The 20,134-nt window shown below is 47.2% G+C and overlaps 1 protein-coding gene and 1 long non-coding RNA gene across 2 annotated transcripts; both read left to right on the top strand.

Annotated features, from left to right (window-relative positions):
• Positions 1-7,104: 7,104 nt before the first annotated feature.
• On the top strand, positions 7,105-7,954 carry LOC135920787 (uncharacterized). The gene is made up of 2 exons (XR_010570309.2): positions 7,105-7,263; positions 7,328-7,954. It is a non-coding gene; the product is annotated as an uncharacterized lncRNA (long non-coding RNA).
• Positions 7,955-13,320: 5,366 nt separating this feature from the next.
• LOC135920786 (gem-associated protein 5-like) lies at positions 13,321-17,800 on the top strand. The gene has a single exon (XM_065455049.1). The coding sequence runs from the start codon at positions 13,543-13,545 to the stop codon at positions 17,734-17,736; it is 4,194 nt and encodes a 1,397-aa protein (XP_065311121.1). The 5' UTR covers positions 13,321-13,542; the 3' UTR covers positions 17,737-17,800.
• Positions 17,801-20,134: the final 2,334 nt, after the last annotated feature.

Genomic DNA, 20,134 nt, shown 5'->3' with positions numbered 1-20,134 from the left:
GTCTTTAAAGTTGGCAATGAGTTAATGTTTTCATGAGTGAAAATTGTTACAAACGTATCATTTGGAAGTTGAGCGCAATCTGAATCGCTGATGGGAACACCAAAAGAATCAGTAAGAATGATGTCAGTGCGAATTGCAGGGTTCACCACACGCCAAAAGTGACGAGTATTAGTTTTTAGCATGGATGGTAAATCATGAGAAAAAAAGTTTTTGCGAGTGGATTTTAGTAATGCCTTATAAGCCTTTTCACGTGCTTTGTGTTTATCATGAGCACTCGCTACACCAGTCAGCTTAGCCTGCCTGTAAAGTCTTTTCTTTTTGTTATTAAGCCGCCGAAGCTTGTTAGTAAACCATGGAGAACTGCTTTTGTAGGAAATGGATAACACAGGAATGTAGGTGTCAATGAGTGAACTGAGGGTGGCCTTAAACAGGACCCAGTTCTGTTCAATGGAACGGGAATGAAAATCATGCAGAAATTGACCTGAAAATGTGGTTAATTCATTGTTAATTGCGTCGAAATTGGCTTTACCGTAACACCTTATTTTCTTTTTGGTAATTATTCTTTTGCTCACGCAAAAGTTAATGCATCCAGTTATGACATCATGGTCAGCGATGCCTGCTTCATGAGTTATGTCAGATAATATATCCGGATTATTAGTTAAGATTAAGTCTAGTATATTGGCAGAAGTTTCAGTGGATCGTGTTGGTTGACTAATAAGTTGGGTTAATGAAAAGTCAAGACAAGTGCTGAGAAATGTAAATTGGCCTGCGCTTATGGGGATGCGAACTGCTGCCGCGACGGCGTAGAATAAAGAACAAACTTTGGCGACGATTAAGCACAAACTTCTGTCACGCCTGCCGCCAGTTGCAGAAAGCAGCGTTTCAGCAGTTTTGGGTAGGGCTGCCAATGGGGTTTAGCCTTGCTGCTGCCTGATCCAGGAGCGGGCAACACGTGGCATCCCTCACTGAAACGCTGATTTCTGCAGCTGACGGCAGGTGGCGAACAGTCTCTAATAGCAAAAGGGCGAAGAGATGCCGGGATAATGAAACATAAGGCATTGTGGGGTTCAGTGGCGTAGCTAGGTCGTCTGGCGCCCGGGGCCCATAGGTCTTCTGACACCCCCCTCTCCGGGTGTAGCCGGTGGAAAGAGGGGTGTCTTCAGACGTATATGACACCCCCCCCCCCCCCCTCACTGGCCGCTTGCACCCGGGGCCCACGGCCCCCCGGCCCCCCCTGTTGCTACGCCACTGTGGGGTTACAACAGGTATGAGGTACGGAAAGACATTTGGAAGGGAGTAATGGTGCCGGGGCTTACTTTCGGGAATGCGGTCCTGTGTTTAAGGGCAGAGGTTCAGTCGAGGCTAGAAGTAAATCAGAAAGCTGTGGGAAGGTTAGCACTAGGTGCCCACGGGAAAACCACAAACGAAGCAGTACAAGGAGATATGGGCTGGGCATCATTCGAAGCACAGGAAGCTCAGAGTAAAATCCTATACGAAAAACGTCTGAGGAAATTGGATGATAACAGGTGGGCAGCTAAGGCGTTTAAATACCTATACAGAAAGAGCGTTGACTCACAATGGCGGAAAAGAACTAGGAAGCTAACCAGTATAAGTATGCCAGGCACGAGGACGAAAAAGGACAGAGCATTAAACGACAGGTTAAAAATGCGGAAGGTAAAAATTGGATAAATTCAATAAAAAAGAAGCATGGTGTAGAACTATATATCGATACTGGAAACAGCAGATCAGGAAGGAAGCGTTTTATGATAACTCAAGAGGCAGTGCCCTACTCTTTGAAGCTAGATCAGGATGTCTTAGAACGCGGAGCTATAAAACGAAATTTAACGAAGAAGAAGACACATGTACTGTGTGTGGTAAATATGTAGAAACAATGGAACACCTCATACTAAAATGTGATGGTATCAATCCCGATGTCGATGCGGCCACAGTCACCTTTCCTGAGGCCCTAGGGTTCAGAGATAATGATAGTCATGTAAATAAATGTGCGGTGGAAATTAGCAAAAGGCGATTGGAGGATTGGTGGCTCAAAAGCAGAGAGGTGACATAAGGTTAAAAGGGTAGGAAGACGTATTTAAAGAAAATCGAGAAATTCAATAACACACAACACAGATAAAAATAAAAGGCAAAATAAAAATCTGAGCATGGTGGCAACTGCCATCGCCCCGTTTCAAAGGGGACGCTCTTACCTTCCATCCATCCATCCATGCGCCGTCACGGCAGCAGCTCGCATCTTCATAAACGGAGGCAAATTGGCACGTTTTCCTTAAAACCTGGCAATTAACTGTGCAAAGTGCTGTGCTAATGACATGGACTCCAAAATGCGATCTTTCTGTAAAATTTCAGCAAGAACAGTGCAGCGGTGAGCGCAAAATCTCTTCATAGGCGCAGCGTACGTGCTTGATCTCGACGAACTGTGTCGGATATATTGGATAGCGCTTAACATCATGAAAAACATTGTTTAGCCCATAGAGTTTCATACAATAATTACGTTGTAGGAAACTACGGCCTACATAAGACATCACGACGACGGCGGAGTAACAAAAGCCAGTCACAAAGGTCATGTTTTAAGGCTTAAGGTCGTAAGCCTTTAGTGGATCATGAGTGTCAGGGCGCAGTCCGTGGTGGACCATTCGGTGGACGCGGGAAAGCGGTGATCACCGGCGAGGGCAGCAAGGAGAGGAGGTGTGGGAGAGCGCCCATCGGCGACAAACCTTGCAGCCATACGGCTGTGATTGCAATGCCCATGCTCGAGGCCATAGCGGCGTCCGTTCGCAGAACAGTTCAGACAACAGCAACAGAGGCAGTCATACATAGGCTTTCGCCTATCGCAGTTCGCTCAGCAAAGTGCCCATAGATTTTTGTACTACAAGCGCCGACAGAGCTTGCAGAAGTCTGACACACATAATACCATTTCAAGGGTAATGTTCTAAAGGTTCTAAACATGGTACCGTAACGTCTTTCGGTTAGGGTCTTAAAATTAGAGAAAAACCTGGCGCTGCGATCGTTTAACCCACGACCGGCTTTATTACTTAATTATTAGTTTTTATTACTTTATTACTTAATAAACCCGGTCGTGGTTTAACCACAGAACGTTGGTTTAACAATCCTGGGAATGATGGGAAGTACAGGCTGCGGATTGGTATTTTGTTGACTAGATAATTAGTCTACAGGTATTTTTTGGCAGTTTTGGTTTCACTCCAAGCGCAATTGCTATGACCCGCAGTTGCCCGCAGTGAGGCAGCGCGATGCAAAGCTCTGTCTTTGTTCTAAACGAGAAGACTGCTTTTTCAGCTCTTCAGTTAACCGAGGGGCCCGATTTTTATTAGTCGTATCATAAGAAGCCAACAAACACTCACACCAAGGACAACATGGGAGAAATTACTTGTGCTTAATAAATGAAATAAAGAAACGATAAATAATGGAAATGAGAATGGATGCAAGAACTTGCCGCAGGTGTGGAACGACCCCACAACCTTCGCATTTTGCGTGCGATGCTCTGCCAATTGAGCGATCGCTGTGCTTTTTCCCCGTCCACTTTCTTGGGTATTTACGTTAGAGCTGTGCACGGGCCGCAATTCTGAGCCCGCGCCCGGCCCGGGCCCTACACTACCACAGGCGGCCCGCTCCGGCCCGACGCTAAAGAAGCCTGAGTTGGCCCCGCTCGGCCTCAGGCCGAGTTAAGGCCCGGCCCGGGCCCGGCCCCGGCCCGACCTGCGATAAGGCGACGCCGACACAAAAAGAAACAATATCAGGAAAATCAGTTTATTTAAATGACCTTATAATGTTGAACTCTTGCATTCCCTATGACAAAATCGTTAATATATACGGATGCAGCGCGCGCACAGAACCGAAAACGCATTCCGAGCCTCCGCTGGCTTTCGTTTGCCTTTTGTTAGCGTTTGTACTTTTCCCCCGTCCCTGTAGATTTCATTTTTGATGAATAAATACATTGCACTTCCTGCTGTACCTATATGCGAGACGACAAGCATACTTTCGCATAAGGTACGCACGCAGTCGAGATCGGGGAGCCCGACCGGTCCGTCCGAGAAATAGAAAGCATGGCCAGGGCCCGGCCCAATCCCGAGTAAGAGAATCTCCAAATGACCCGATAACGGCCCGCGGGCCGGGCCGGGGCTTTCGGGCCAGCCCGAGCCCGTGCACAGCTCTAATTTACGTTTCCTTGTAGAACCCTGGGAGTGTTAGCCAGCGCCACCACTCACAGACCTTGGCGGCGGACGTGGAACATCCTATCTGCCGAAGACGTCACGAGAACGTGATCTTTTTGGGTGAAGGCAACCCGGTCAATAAACCCACACATGCTGCCTGAAGGCATCAATGTTGCCATATTCCAGACCCTCGTTATGTAACAAAAGAGAAGAAAGGGGTTAACCGAGGGGCCCGATTTATATTAGTCATATGATAAGAAGCCAACAAACTCTGACACCAGGACAAAATAGCGGAAATTACGTGTGTTTAATCAATGAAATAAAGAAACGAGAAATTAATGGAAATGAAAATGGATGAAAGAACAACTTGCCGCAGGTGGGGAACGACCCCACAACCTTCGCATTTCGCGTGCGATGCTCTACTATATAGTGCCTAGAAGCTAAGCTTCTAGGGCTCGAGCTCCACCACTGGAAAAGCTGGCGCCACCGTCGGCGTGACGTGCTATGAGGGATCACGTGGACATAGCTGCGTCGGCTGCTTCGGGAGCGCCGAAGCGAGCTGAAAACGAGTTTAAATTCCCTCGTACGCTGCGGTCCTCATTTAGGGGCGAGATTTTCCCGCTTCGAGTGTCTCCTTTACAACGCTTGAAAGCACTACAATAGGTGGTGGCAGCCTTTGAAGGCGCGCAACATGGTAGGCTAATCGGTGCCGCAGTGCCGGACGTACGCAACGGAGCCCGGTGTCAGCCTTATCCACACAGGACAAGAAGCCGCAGGACAAGAAGCTGCGTGATGCTTGGCTCGCGAAACAAAAAGCCGGCAAACAGTCATCGGCTACAATTCGGGTATGCAGCAAGCAAAGACGCCAGGAAGATTTCTGCTACGTACGGCACCGGGTCTGCGATGTTCGGAAAACGCGCACTGAGACGCTCGCCCGACTAATGTCATGACGGTTTGGTCTATGAACTTGTCGATGCTATAGATACTGGCAAGTTCACTGGAGTGGAAAGGGAGCGATAAGAAGCAAATTAAAAGAAACCATGGCATGTGGTCATGTTTGTGTTATGAATTAATGCACTGTATTACAAGAAAGAAGCAGCGGGAAATCGCAGGCTGAGAACACCGATAAACATACAGTGTGACGCAACTCGAGAAATAATATTGAAACGTCCAAGAATTTAGAAGAAAAAGAAAGGTTGAATCGACGCGACGGCACATCACAGTCCTCGTAGGCGTCGAAGTCTCTACAACGAAATTATTTTTGAACAGCTCTGATAGCGCCCACGCAACAATGGTTGCTTGTATACTGTCAAATGCTCATAGTCTGCGACCTAAAGCTCATGGCATGGTGCGAAAACGCGCACGCAGCGAAAGCGAAACAGTGCGCGGACAAGCATGCAGACGCGCAGTCGGTCGCTGCGAATCTGTGCGATCGCTGCATTGAAGCTTCATTCTATTACGCTCCATTTAGTAATACAAACACTATAAGAACATATTTCACATAGTTTGCTCTCAGCGTTTACCTACCTTTCACACAAGAAGCCGATTCAGGAGACTCCGTCGCGGCGACCGCGCGAAGTGCAGTTCACTGTATACGTATTCGGTAAAGAGATAGCGTCTGTAAACGATTCTGTGCTTTTTCAGTGAGCGCTGGCAGCAATACCTATGAGGAGCGCGCCGCGTGATCCCTCATACTACGCCATCGAGGTGCTTCCGATAGATGGCGACTCCGTAACTCCTCGCCGCCAATAGCTCTACCAATTGAGCTATCGCCGGCGCCGTTTCCCCGTCCACTTTCTTGGGTATTTTTGTTTCCTTCTAGAACCCTGGGAGTGTTCCCAAGTAACCACGGATATCCGTGGGACGTCCACCATAAGTCCCAACGTCCATCCATCCGGATATCCAACACGGACGTCCGTGGGACGTACATGAAAAGTCCATATCCTGTTTGGATGTTCGAAGGACATCCCACCGGGATGTCCATGGGACATCCCATTTTGAACGTCCGCTGGCTGTCCATAAATAGGCATGCCCAGGATATACACTAGTGAGTTATATATAAACTAGCATAAATATATTGCCGGAAATTTTAGTTTGTTCATATTATATCTGTTTATTTTTGTTCTCTATCGGACACAGTTCATTCTTTTTTTCAAAGCAAAATAAATATATTTCCAACTTGATATAAATTCTGCCCACTTTAACATCGCAGTATTAAAATACGATTTTTTTTTTCTATCGGTGGGTCATACAAACAATTTGTAGTTTGCTTTAAAAAAATGCTTGTGGATGACTAGCAGAATATATAAGCGCCCATTTGAAGCCACTTATTCGACCTAGAGCCAAGCACTCAAGTTACCCCTCATTATGAAAATTTCCTGATCATAGAGTTTTGGTCCTGACCTCCTAACATGTAGGTTCAGGTTTATCATTGGAACAGGAAGTAAAACACGTTGTTGGGCTAGTTGGTGCATTGTATTAAGAAAAAAACCAGCAAAAAAAAAAGACGGACACAGGAAACATACACAAGACAGGCCTCTTCCAGCCTCTTTCCTGTCTTCTCGTATGTTTCCTGTGTGCGCCTGTTTTTGGCTGGTTTCTTAAAACAGGAAGTTGTCTGCAGTGTTCAATTGCGCATACAATAATATCATTATAGGTAACAAAAACAAATCTCAAAGGCTACGCTTTTGGTGGCTGCATGCGTTGAAAGCGATTACGAAAGCTATAATGCGTCAGAGCCGCCATGCATTGACAGTAATCTCAAAGGCTATGTTATTCTGGCGCCGACAGCTTTAGCAGAAACTGAAAAAACTCGAAAATCAGATACCGAATATTCCCAGAATAAGTAAATATTTAACTGTGTAATAATAGATTATTTTAAAAACCTATTTATGTTTGCGTAGATGCACGTGGAAGTGTTAGAACCTTGGCAAAGCAGAACGCTGCAGTCATCCAATCCAATCCAAGCTCTAGCCATCGTCGCCACGCCATTTTTTCATTCTGCGATCGTTTTAGGGCAGCGGAGCAGCGTTTGTCACCTTCCGTGCCTGCCGAAGTCTCCTACTCAGCTACCAAGGTATGACAGCTACATCGATTTCTTTTTTAATTCGTTTGGGTATTGAAATGTGTTTTCTTCACAGGTGCCAGGATGCCTAGACTGCGGGAGAAGCCGCACGCGCGAAAAAAGAGCGTCGCTGGAAACAAAGACGATATTCGAGGACTTCGGATCTCGCACCGGCAGCCAGCAGTCAACAGCTCGAGAATTCGCAAGTCTAGAACTGTGCAGTGGCGCGTATACCCCGCACGCATGCATTAACATGTGCGGTCGGGCTGTCCCTGCAAACATTTGTACGCCTTGTGATGTTGGTCGCTGCACCGAGGCGACATCGGAAGTTCAGGACGGTGGTTGTGACACTACGCTCACTAAGGACAATGTGCCTTGTTTCCCTGATGGATATACTCTACGTGACGCTTCGGATGGTTCACTTCGCTGTGAGAACGGAACAGGATCCCTTAGGAGAGGTGTACGCACAAGTCAATGCGGGTTTTCTGGTAAGCAGGACCCCGGAGTCTACATTTTTCTTTAGCTACCGCGGACTCTTCATTGGCGCCCTTTTGATTCTCCTGGCAAAGAGCTTCTCCTGGCTAATGCGCTCATGATCAGAGCTGTAGCCGTCAGTAGCAGCAAGATCGCCTGCTGATCTCTACGAAAAATAAAAAGCTCCTTTTAAAAAAGTGAAGAATATATTAGTTGTTTTTATCTACAAGTTTGTTTAATATCGTGAGAATATGGTCACTACGGCCACGGCGGGGACATTGTAAACGAGAGTACGCATTCGATGGCCAAGTGAGTTTTAATCATTGTAAGAACGCACTACGCCACGAGAAAGAGCTATTGTTTAAAGAAAGTGAAGAATATATTGATTGTTCTTCACTAATAGTTCGTTTAGCTACGTCAGAATGTGGAGACATTGGGAACGAGAGTACGCATTTGACGGCAAGTTGACTTACGAGAACGCACTACGTCGCGAATAACACTTAAGCTGCAATACCATTAAGCATGTCCGTGTGGCACCCCGCGAATGACATTAAAGTTTAAGGCATTAGCCAGTTAATGTCATTTTTTGTGCCCGTGTCGCAGAGTGCTAGTGAAGTGATGTAGTCAAGATTAATTCCTTCATGTCATTTCTGTTGCTTTCGCTGCTTAATAATGCTAATTGATGTATTTTTGCTCTTTCTTTTTATTCCATGCTGCAAACACAAATGTCAATGCAGGGTGGGCAATAAGTATTTTTTGTTCTGCTGTTCTCTACCTTGTGTTGTGCTATTGAAATTGCAAGTTTTCTTCTTTATCCGTGTATTTATTTGTTCTTTGAACAGTACGCATATATCTGCTTATTGGTCTTTTTATGTATAAGGTGACAATAAACGTTTAATTGTATTTGGAAGTTGGTGTAAGTTCATTTCTCGTTTATTTAAAACAAGAATGCATTCAAGCATTAGACCAATGTAATATATGTATATATAATGGTCCGGTGCTTGAATGTGTCCCGGCCACTACTGTCGCTTCAAGGCATGTGTATATCTGGAATATCCCCGGGAAGACACACACACACACACACACACACACACACACACACACACACACACACACACACACACACACACACACACACATATATATATATATATATATATATATATATATATATATATATATATATAAATACTGAACGTCCCCTGAATGTCCATGCTGGATGTCCGCGTCGGACGTACTACGGATGCCAAAGCGATTACCTTTGGATTCCCCAGGGACGTCCCTCGGACGTACGTCGTACATTCATGGATATCCCACGGACATCCCGAATATCCAGAAAGGACGTCCGTCGGACGTCGCCCGGATATCCGTGGTTACTTGGGTTAGCCAGCGCCACCACTTACAGATCTTGGCGGCCTTTGTTCAGACCTTTGTTCTGTTGCTCGAAGTGGCGATAGCGCGCTGGCCCAGCGGCTGGGCCGATGTTTGCGTGGTGACGATGCCCTGACGAGAAAGCGACGGCATCGTAAACGTTGAGAGAACGTGTTTTCACCATTTTGACCTTGCTTTAAGTGTGTTAGGTTGACGCTGTAGCATTACGTGCTTTATCAATCTTTCGCAGAGCAAAACAACGCCACTACTGATACAAGCACAATACTACGTACATGTTCTATGCTTAGAACCTTTAAAGCACGTAGAAAACGTGGTGTGCCTACTAATAAGCTTAAGTGGGGCTTTCATTAAAATGCGTCGCAATTGTGCACCTACTGCTGCTTTCTTCTGGGTTGACTGATCGGGCTGGCGTTTACCGGTCCACCGGTTATATGCCCTACACATTACATGGCCTGCCCAGCTCGATTATTTTCTCTTAAAAATAGAATATCGGCTTCCCCCGTTTGCCCCACGCACACTGCTCTTTTCCTGTCTCCTGCCGTTGCACGTAACAAATTTCGTTCAGCCGCTCATTGCGTGGTCAGTATACGTAGATGCAACTTCCTGTGGGCTACAGCTGCTTGGCTTCTTGTACATGGTTATATTTGCAGTGCAAGCCTTAAAGCTGTAAAGTTTAGCTGCACACATATGTGCTGGGTTTTTAATAACCTGCCAGTAACTTTGCCCTACTATTGATGCAGAGTGCAATAGAATGAAGGCTGACTGCTTGTATAACTCATTTTGTTTACTACAAAGACAGTTGTAGTTCTAGTGGCTTGACAATGAAATTTGATTGAAGGCTTCATCACGCATTGCTCGTTTATGTGCTCATTGAAATGTGTTTCAGGACATTTGAGAACAAAAACTTGCAGTAGGAAAGGTTGCTGCTTCCTGGCTGTAGCCTGCTGCCGCAAAATCGGTAAGCGCAAAGCCACGCCATAACAGCCGCTGGCGCGCGCTTCAGAAGAAGCGGTACGTCAATATAAAATATAATGAAGCATACTTGTAGAAGGCCACAAGCGTCCCAGCTAGCACTGCAGCAGAAGCGCCTAAAAGTACTTGAATATGTTCAACAATTGTGACAGCCGACGTAGCCTTTGCCTTTCGAAAGAGCTCGCAAGTGCCTGTCGTCTGCGTGAAAAGTCTCGCGTTCGCCGCGAGCAGGCGTCGTAGTAGACGACACTCGCAGCATTCCTCTCAAAGGCGCAACACTTTCTCGCAATAAAAAATTTTATTTTCATGAATATTTGATTTGTATTTTTATATAAGTGCATGTACGGCTCTTGTTGCTGTTTTAAAAATAAATAAGTAATGCGCTTAATCGAGAACAGAATTGCAGAACAATGCGTACCTTGATGATAAATTAAACCGTGTTTCAATTTCAAAGTCATACAAAGTTTATGTATTCACTCTTAAACAAAATTACACCCTTTGGGGATCATCTTGTAGCGTTAAAGAAAGGAAACGTGTGCAAGAGAGAGGACAATTATTGAACGTCACGGAGGAAGGAAACTAAGGAGAGGCCCTGACGTCACTCTTTGTGAAGCTAAAGTAAAGCCGGAAGTTGGCGTTGCTCATGGCGTTGCTCCGCCTATCGGGCCAGCTCTCCTCTCTTGTTTACATTTCTCGCGAAACCACGCCGCGCTGCGCGCAACCGTGCTGCTCGGACCCGCGCGCTCCACAGCAATACTAAGCAATCGTTAGCACGTTAGCATGATTCCGCGAAAGAGGGCAACATTTCCCGCGAATATTCCTTCGTCCGTAGCCATTGCCGTGGCGCGGTACATTGCGTACAGCGTTGCGTGCGCGTTCATTTCACGAACTTTAGTTCCTCCTGTCCCACCTGGCCTCAGCAACATCCGGTAGAGCTCGGTCCAGATAACACACCGCAACAAAACACGGAGATTAACGCAAACCTGCCCGCACGGCGCCTTTGCCACGGTACGAAACCTACGGAGCAACACGTGTGAGCGCACAGAACCATAACAAAGCCGCCATTGTGGCCCGAAAGGCGTGGCCGCTACAGCAAAGAAATAAAAAAAAACATCAAGAAAGAGGAGACCCTTCTACGTCATTTTCTCCACACTTTTCTCCTAGCGCGCGGAGGGGGTAGGGCTTCTTCGTGGCACATGCGTCTCCACGCAGGCCGGCTGAGGCCGGTGAACAATAGAAGGCAGCATCCACGTGACCCTGCGTTCCCGGATGTTGGTTCCCTGAGTTGGTTTCCAACTGTCCTTACGGGGCCACTGAATACCTAGTGTGTCACGTGATTGGGGAGGTTTCTTCCCTGTATTATTGCCAACCCTAGTGCGTGCAATGACGCAGAAACCACGTGCTTTCACGCCGCCTCTCCGCTTCGGAATGGCGCACGTCTGTGATCGAGCTGCCATCGGCGATGACGATCGTCGCTGAGAATTTTGCAGCAAACGATTCATACAGAGGAAGAACATGCTGCAACACATCAGGAACGTTCACAGAATGGCCGTGGATGTCAAGAAAATGATGAAATGCGACGTATGTGGCACTTCCCTGCCTACAATGGAGAAGTATTCGGTGCACCAGATCGCTGCGCACAACTTCGAGGCTTCCTCCATGTTGAACGTTGTTGTGGGCGCCGGCAGCCAACGTCCGAGCGTAACCAAACTCTTCCCCACCCCGCAATGCCGGCATGCCAAGGGCAAACGCCTACAACACGCGTTAAGAGAAAGCTTTAGCTCGAGTGCTCCTATGTAAATACATGTAAAAGGCGCAGTGGCGTAGCTAGGTCGTCTGACACCCGGGGCCCATAGGTCTTCTGTCACCCCCCCCCCCCGCCCTTGGGTGTAGCCGGCGGAAAGAGGGGTGTCTTCAGACGTATATGACACCCCCCTCCCCCCACTGGCCCCTTGCACCCGGGGCCCACGGCCCCCCTGTTGCTACGCCATTGAAAAGGCGAATTCGTTTTTCTCGGCAAACCACTGCACCAAATTTGACGAGGTCTGTTGCATTTAAAAGAAAATCTTGTGATTGTTGGTTCCGGATTTTTTATTTAGGTCGTCAATTTTTTAGCAAAAGTTGGCAAAAATTGAAAATTTTCAAAAAACGACACTATCTAGTTTACAACTCTAACTCAACAAGCAAAAATGATAATACAATTCTGTGAATTTCACCAAACAGTACATCTAAAACGGACAAAATTGACATGTTAGATATGAAAATAGAAAAAAATTTAGTAATATGGAAATACAGCTTTTGCAGAACCCTTGTAACCAACTTAACAAATTCACGTAAGATGCAAAATGACATAACAAATTTGCCCGCTTTGAATGGTCTAATGGATGCCGTTTACAGAACCACGATATCTGTTCTTGATGCAGAGCTATGAATTTGTAAACTTCGTGCTTCTATTTTTTCAAACGGTCGAATATTTGAAAATCTTTTTAAGAAAAATCAGGACATAAATCGAAATTCCGCTTCTAACAGTCACTAGAACTTAACTTTCTCTGTGAAATGCAACAAATTTCATTAAAATCGGCCTAAGGGTTATCTCAGAAAAACGTTATTACGTTTTACATGTATTTGAGTTGGCCGCGTCGGAGTTCGGCCCAAGAGAAACCTCCTCCGTAGGGCCAGAATCACTCTGGTAGGGCCTAAGCAGAGTGGAGCAAAAGCCCCCCAGATTTTCTCTCTCGCGCCCACTTTTACTCGCGTCTGCGCACAAATGCCTGGCCATCCCTCAAATGAACGTCGTGAACGTCTCGTTACAGTTCCCTGTATGTGGTTAGGACTGGGAGGTGTGAAGCATGGCCTCCGAGACGAACAGCACGCGCTGCACCCTGCACCAACACTCGGGAGATGGCCGAAGTAGGCATAGAGTTTCTCACTAATATAGTGAGAAATAATCCCACTCTATTACACTCTAACCATGAGTGCTGCACATGGAGGAAGAAACTGTCATAATTATTGTACGAATGAGAAGAAAGGGGGTAACCGAGGCGTCCGATATTCATCAATCATATCATACGAAACCGACAAATACACCAAGGTCAGCACGGACGAAATTACTTGTACTTACTAATTGAAATAAATAAATTATAAATTAATGGACTTGAAAGGGGATGAAGAAACAATTTGCCGCAGGTGAGGAATGATCCCGCGTCTTCGCATTTTTCGTATGGAACTGCTGCATTACGGATCACGTGACTTTAAAAATATGGCGGCCTACACGAGTGTCAGAGTATGACGGAGAACATAGGTGTTCTGTGGGAGAACCACTTGTCTCAGTGACGGCAAAAACGTAACAATGTCGTTTCGTCTGTAAAAGTGGATTAAGTATTTGAGAACGAATCACGAAATCGGCGGTCGCCCCTGTGGCTTAATTTACAACGCAACAAGTGAAACGCGTTCATGGATCAGGCTGCTACCACCGGGACAATGTTGTGCATGCCCCCAGCGCCGAACTGGTACAAACCCTTTGCAACAGGGGGCTGCGACTCCGGGTTCTACTGCTACGCGGCCAAACACACCGTTGTCGTGCTCGACGCCAGGAATGGTGTACCCGTGTTGAAAGAATGGCTGGTGGTGGCGGCGCCAAGTACGGAAATAGTTTCTTCTGTCATGTTCTGTCGCAGCGAACGCGCCGACGCCGACGAGGTGCCCGCGTTGCTGACCGTCACCAGCGACGGCATGGTACAAGTGTGGGATGTGAAAGCGCGAGCCGTTAAGCACACAGTGTCGTCGCACTCTTCGACATGCTGCGCCGACTGGAGAGGCACGCTGTCGACATCCGTGGTCTTCAGCAGCAAAGCCAGCACGGTACTCAAGTGGAACCTCATGACCGGAGCCGTTGCGCCTGCGGGCGGCAGACCGCAGGAGAAGGAGATAACAATTCTGCGCTGTCATCCGACCGATCCAGACGTCGTCGCAGTTGGTTACTACAGCGGCATTATCGTCGTACAAGGGCTTAAGAAGGGAAGCAATGTCATTTACAAGCTTAAGGGGCACAGCCTTATGGTGCTATCGTTATCTTGGAACGTTATCCCTGGGGAGGACCCTTCGCAGCACCCGCTTCGCCTGTGTTCGACTGCGCTCGATCGCACTATGAAGGTATGGGACGTGGCTGGAGAAACACTTCTGACATCGCTCAGAGTTCCGTCATCCAAAAAGGGCAAAAGTGCAGACATTCGGGACAAATGGATAGCCGCCTGCTGGATTCCGGGAGGCGTCGAAAGGATTGTTACCTCGTCGATCACTGGAGATGTGTGTATTTGTGATCCTAATGCAGCGAAAGGATGTACGTTTATGGACCACGATGCGGACTCGGGCGGGCACACTGCATCAGTTTACAATGTGTGCATCGTTGGAGACACCGAGAAAGGAACAAAGATGTACGTTGTTTCCGCATCGGAAGATCGAAACATCATCTTTTGGGACCTTGTGACCAAGAAGTCCGCGTACTGCATTTCATGCGCCGGAGGGTTTATCTACTCCCTCGCATTTTCGCCTTTCGCCTGCGCCACACTTGCTGTTGGTGCAGGCGATGGAAGCGTCAAGGTTTGGCGGACCGACTGTGTTACAAACCCCTACAGTGCCAAGGTGCTTACTGTTGGAAAGAAAGATAGGGTCCGCGCAGTTGCTTGGCACCCCAGAAAGGAAGCTATCCTGGCGCTGGGTACCGAAGAAGGTAAAGTCTGTGTGGCAGATGTCAATACACGGCAGATCACTGTGTCCAAAACCTTTCACAAGGGGACAACTTACGCCATTTGCTGGGCGGACCTCATTCTCAATGAAGGAGCATCTCCCGAGACATGTGTGCTCTCATGTGATGATAGCAGGGTGAAAATCCACAGGCTTTCGAAGCTTGACAAGGATGCTGCAGATATTGAGAGCATTTTATTTAGCCCCACCCAAAATAAGACACATGCCAAACGTGTCTGTGTAGCTTTCAACCAGGACCTTGGCATCTTGACACTTTCCAATTCCGATGGCCTTGTAGAGCTCTTCAAGAGTTGTGAAGGCCCACTGTTAAAGAAGGTTGCTCTCCTTGAAGTGCAAAGAAAGCCTGCGGATTGTCTGGCATGGCATCCTTGTAAGGCACCGTTTTCTGACTGCAGCAGCCGCTTGATGTACTGGCTTGCTGTTTCGTCCACTGATGGCAAAATATCCGTCTTTGACTTGAGCCGACTCGAGAAACCTAACCCCAGCATCTACCGAGTTCTTCAGCCAACCCTGCAGTTTTCGGGGCAGAGTAGCAAAGTTGTGTCACTTGCATGGAGCCCATTTCGAGAAAATCTGCTGGCATCTGCTTCATTCGACCAAACGGTCCAGGTTTGGGATGTTGACAAAGCACAACTTGTTGCAACGTATCAAGGTCACACGAGGCGTTTGTTCAGTGTTTGCTGGAGCCCTGTTGACTCGGACGTTCTTTTCAGTGGAGGGGAAGACAACATCGTCAGGTGTTGGAAACTCTCTGAACAGCCTGTTAAGCCTCAGAAAGTTTCGAAAGCCAAGGCCGATGACAAAAACAGGAACAACAACATTGCCAAAACTGAAGACCAAGCGAACAATGGTGCTGAAGTGTGTGTCAATGGTGAAATTGCTAACGGCGAACACAAAATTGCTATGGAGACAGCTGGTGCACAGAACCAGAGCACTGGCACGGTGCCTGTGAAATCTTCAAGCAAGGCTTCGTCAGCAAGCGGATCAAAAAAGAAGTCAAAGACCATGAAGTCCTACTTCCCATGCTTTTCTCAGCATGAGAACCTACCCAAAGAAAACCGGTCAGATGATGCTCAGTACCTAGCTGACGTATTGGCAAAGCGTAAAGGAGATCCCATTGAACTTGATTCTGAGCACAGTCACCTTGGCATGTACACTGATGCGTCTGGTGCACTGTCAGTTCTGGACAAAGAGATTCAACACCACAAACAGGAGCACAACCTCGACTACGCATTTCAGATGATGACGTGGAAGGGGGACCTCGCTACAGCCCTGCGAGAGGCAGCAGTGGAGCGGCGCCTCACCGACAGCCTGGTAGCCCAAGCACCATCGCTGTCTAGAAGTGTGTGGTTTGAAATGTGCGAGCGGTACGCTGCCCAGCTAGCAAGTGAAGGAGACCACCACCGTGCTGTGCTTTACTACTTGGCCTGTCACAAGGTGGAAGAAGCATTGAACCTCCTTTGCGAAAACAGCCTGCACCGTGAAGCCCTTGCTATTGCTAGGGCACACGTTCCAGACGATGATCCTCAAGTTGAAAAAATATATGCATCGTGGGCTGAGAGAGCGGCAGGAGTTGGCAACTTCGAGCAGGCCGCCAAGTGTTACCTTGCCATCGGGCATGCCGACAAAGCAGTTGCTTCGCTGATGAACCGAAGAGACCCACACTCACTCAGATCAGCTGCTTACATAGCAAGAAAGAGTGGCCTGTTGGCAGAGATGGAAATTGCTTTTCAGTCAGCGCTGCAGTCCTCATTGACCAACAACGAATGGGATCAAACAATTTGTTTCATTGAGAAGCTCGAAAAGAGCCAGGCATTCCTAACTTTCATTCACCTGCATAAAGCTCTTGTTGAAGCCGTTGATGAAATTGGTCAAGAAAAGGGGGATACTTTCGAGACTGAAGACAGCACTTGCAAGTTATTGTGGAGCAGCCGTAAGAACACTGCTACCACTTTCCTGTCCTCCATACTGAGAGCCTATGAAAGCAATGGCTACAACACCTTAGTTAGCATACTTGGTTTTACAGAGCTAAGTGAGCTGCTTGGTTATGGAGAGCATGCTTCAAGAATAGTACTCTTGCATGACACGAAGGAGCACATACTGTTTCATGTGGCTGGCTGTCTGGCCATTGCACTGTTCAGCCCAGACCAGTGGAAGCTTTACTTTGCAAGGGCACTGTCGGCCGCCTACGCATATGATCGCAAGCTGTTTGCTGACCTGTGCATGCTCCTCTTTTGTGGAAAAGTGACTGACAGTACCTTCACAGGAGAAGTAAAAGTGGACATTAATCCTAGTCACTGTCTGCTTTTCGATGAGCTGGATGTAGCTACTGATTTCAAAGCTAAGGGTTTTGATTGTCCACAATCATGCCAAAGCCTTTGGTCTATGTTCAGCACATTGGTGACCGACACCAATGCACTTGTAGATCCAGGCAGGGAGTTGTTGTTGCTCTATCTTTGTGATGCACTCGTAGATGTATGTGATCAGTTAGAATCACCGAGTGCACGCAGCTCTTTTGTACAGGGTATTTCCTCATTGATGCTTTCACCTACCATTGCCTGCTTGGAACACTTAACCAATAGACTTGCTTTAGCTGAGAAGAATTTGCTTGTTTGGAGATCAGACGTGCAAATGAAGAGGTCCTCTACGACAGGGACAAGTGCAGCTGAAGATGAACTGTCAAAATCACTGTTGGAAGAGGAAGTCGAGTTGTGCAAAGTTCGCCTAGAGGAATTCAAAGTGGCTGCTCCGGATTGTGTATTTCCAGGACAGACGCAAGTGCTCAGGCGTCTTGTGCTTTTTCTTGATAACACTGATGACAAGAGTTGCACTGAACTAAAGACTAGGCTTGAGGCTTGGATACAGCTCGTTTCAGATGTATAACATAGTTTGTCTTCCTTTGCTTATGGTGGAAAACAAAAAAATATAAAATGTTTGTTTTGTGAAAGCTGTCTTTATGCTTGTCTCTCTTATTTGTACATATTCCTGCACACAAAGATGTTTTCTTAAATTTAGACTCTCCTAATTTTCTCTGAAAATCTGCAGTTAGAAAAAGAAGCCTGTGATTGTGTAGAGTTTATTAATCAGATAAATGAAAATTTGCTTTGAAAATTTATGTAGCAGCTTGTTATTGTCTCATGCAGTGCTCAAAAGTAAAATACACGAATGAGCACTGCTGTATTCGGGGGGCGCATCCGCTCTGAAGCTCGCAGCGCTCATTCATGAAGATGGGAAGTTCTCTGTTTCATTGCTGGCACCAGTACAAAGGGGAGAGATACTTCCTCTAATAGAGTGCACTCTGCATACTCTAGTGCATTCACGACCGAAAAATAATGCTTCACTTATGAAAGGCGTGTAGGAAACATTCGCTCCACGGCAGGATAATGTCACTGTTTTCTCTGCTTGTGCTTTTTCTTGCTGGTGTGGCCGTGACCTAACCGATTGCGCTCGCGACCAAGACACATTGGGTAATGGCATATTCCCCCTTCTCCGTCTTCTCGATTGGATTGGAGCGACTCGCTACGTGCTTGCGCGCGCTTTTCTGAGCACAGATTGGTGTGCGCCTGCTGGTTCTTTATTCTACTGCTGGGCTTTCAATGAATGAATGAAAAACTTTATTTGCACAAAGGAGGTATACCGGCGAAGGTACAGCCCTCAGTCCAGGGCCCCTGTGGCCTTTGCCATCTTGCTAGCTCTGTCAATCAGCTTGAGCTGTTCTTCAGGCTTTGAGCAGGACAGTGCAGCCTCCCACTGCTCCGGTGTTGGTGTTTTGTGTACTGACGCTACCTTTGGCTTTTGGCAGGCCCATGTAACGTGGTAAAGTATTGCGTGTTCCCCGCATAGCGGGCATTTATTGTCATATTTGACGGATAGATTTTGCTGAGCAGACTCAGATTGGGGTACGTATTAGTCTGCAGTTGTCTCCATGCAACCGACTGCTCTCTGCTAAGGTCTTTGTGGGGAGGGGGGTAGATCCTCCTTAGGGCTTTTTGGTTTTTTAAAATTGCTCCATAGCATCTGGTGACTGTGTCCGGTTCCCCGTCGTGGTGCACCTCCTGGTTGGTGTATGCTCGGGCGTTGGCGTCGGCAGGCTGGTTCCCCGTCACAGTTTCATGACCTGGTGTCTACGTAATGAAGCATCGTGAAAAGACTATTTTTCTTGTCTTGAGTATGAGATGGCCGCAGTGGATATGCGTCCACTGCTGTGCCTTCTTCACGCTTCTTGCTAGTCCGTAAGTATTGCTGTAGTGGCCTCTTCGCCCTGGTGGGTGATGGTGAGTGCAATTGCCGCTTCTTAAGCCTCGAGGATGATGTTGCCTTTGATTGAAGCGCAATTGATTTCTCTAAGCTGGTGATCATCAACGCTGACTACTGCCCTGGAGTGTTCTTTATATGTGGTCACATCGACGTATAACACGTCATTTCTCCCTGCGAAATATCTGTTGTGTGCTTCTGATCTTGCCTTTCTTCTGGCCTTGTGTATTTTAGGGTGCATGTTTTTGTGTATTTTAGGGTGCATGATTTCCCAAATCTCTTTAGTTATGCTTCCCGTGTTGTTAATTTCTCTGCAAGCATTCCTCCCACCCAGTATCTTCAGTGTGTTCCAACCCGTTGGAGTCGGCACGAGTCTCATTTTCTGCGCGAGAAGGTGAGCTTTGATGTGTTCTTGCACTGTGTTTATGCCCAATTTAAGGAATTTCACCGTCGAGGTGTTGACTGGCAGTCAGAGAGCGCATTTGTAAGCTTTCTAAGGATTGCCTCTAATTGTTCTTTTTCCTGCTCGAGCGGTGTTTGGTAGGGGACACTGTATACAATCCTACTGACCACGAGGGCCTGTATTAGCCTACATGTGTCCTCTTCCTTCATACCTCGTCGTCTGTTTGAGATTCTTGCGATCACCCTCGTGATCTGAGCTGTAGTGTTTGCCAGCTGTCTGTGTGATACACACGACAGTTGCTTTGTATCCACATGCCAAGGATCTTGGGATACCTCAGGAATCTTCTTCCCCTCTATGAAGATGTCTATAGAGTTCAGGAGATGGCTTTCAACAGGTCGCTCGCTGCTCACGCTATATAAGGCTTCGGCGAGCGCGGACGCGCCTTTTGCCGTGCGCTTACCTTGCAAGCACAGATAGCTGTGCGCCTGCTTTTCTTACTGGACTTTCAACAGAGCGCTCGCCTCTCGCGCTTAAAGACAAAGTGTTTTGCCGTGGCCTTACCGTGCATGTAAACACGCAGGAATGGCGGAAAAACATGCAAGCAAAGGAACAGAAAACTACGCT

This window comes from Dermacentor albipictus, chromosome 7 (genome assembly GCF_038994185.2).
Source record: "Dermacentor albipictus isolate Rhodes 1998 colony chromosome 7, USDA_Dalb.pri_finalv2, whole genome shotgun sequence".
Taxonomy (NCBI): Eukaryota; Metazoa; Arthropoda; class Arachnida; order Ixodida; family Ixodidae; genus Dermacentor; species Dermacentor albipictus.
Note: the sequence above shows the minus strand (reverse complement) of the source record. Positions and strands in the feature narration are given on the sequence as shown.

Bases quoted from the DNA above. Each gene is read 5' to 3' on its own strand.
- LOC135920786 (XM_065455049.1), top strand. From the start codon at position 13,543: ATGGATCAGGCTGCTACCACCGGGACAATGTTGTGCATGCCCCCAGCG.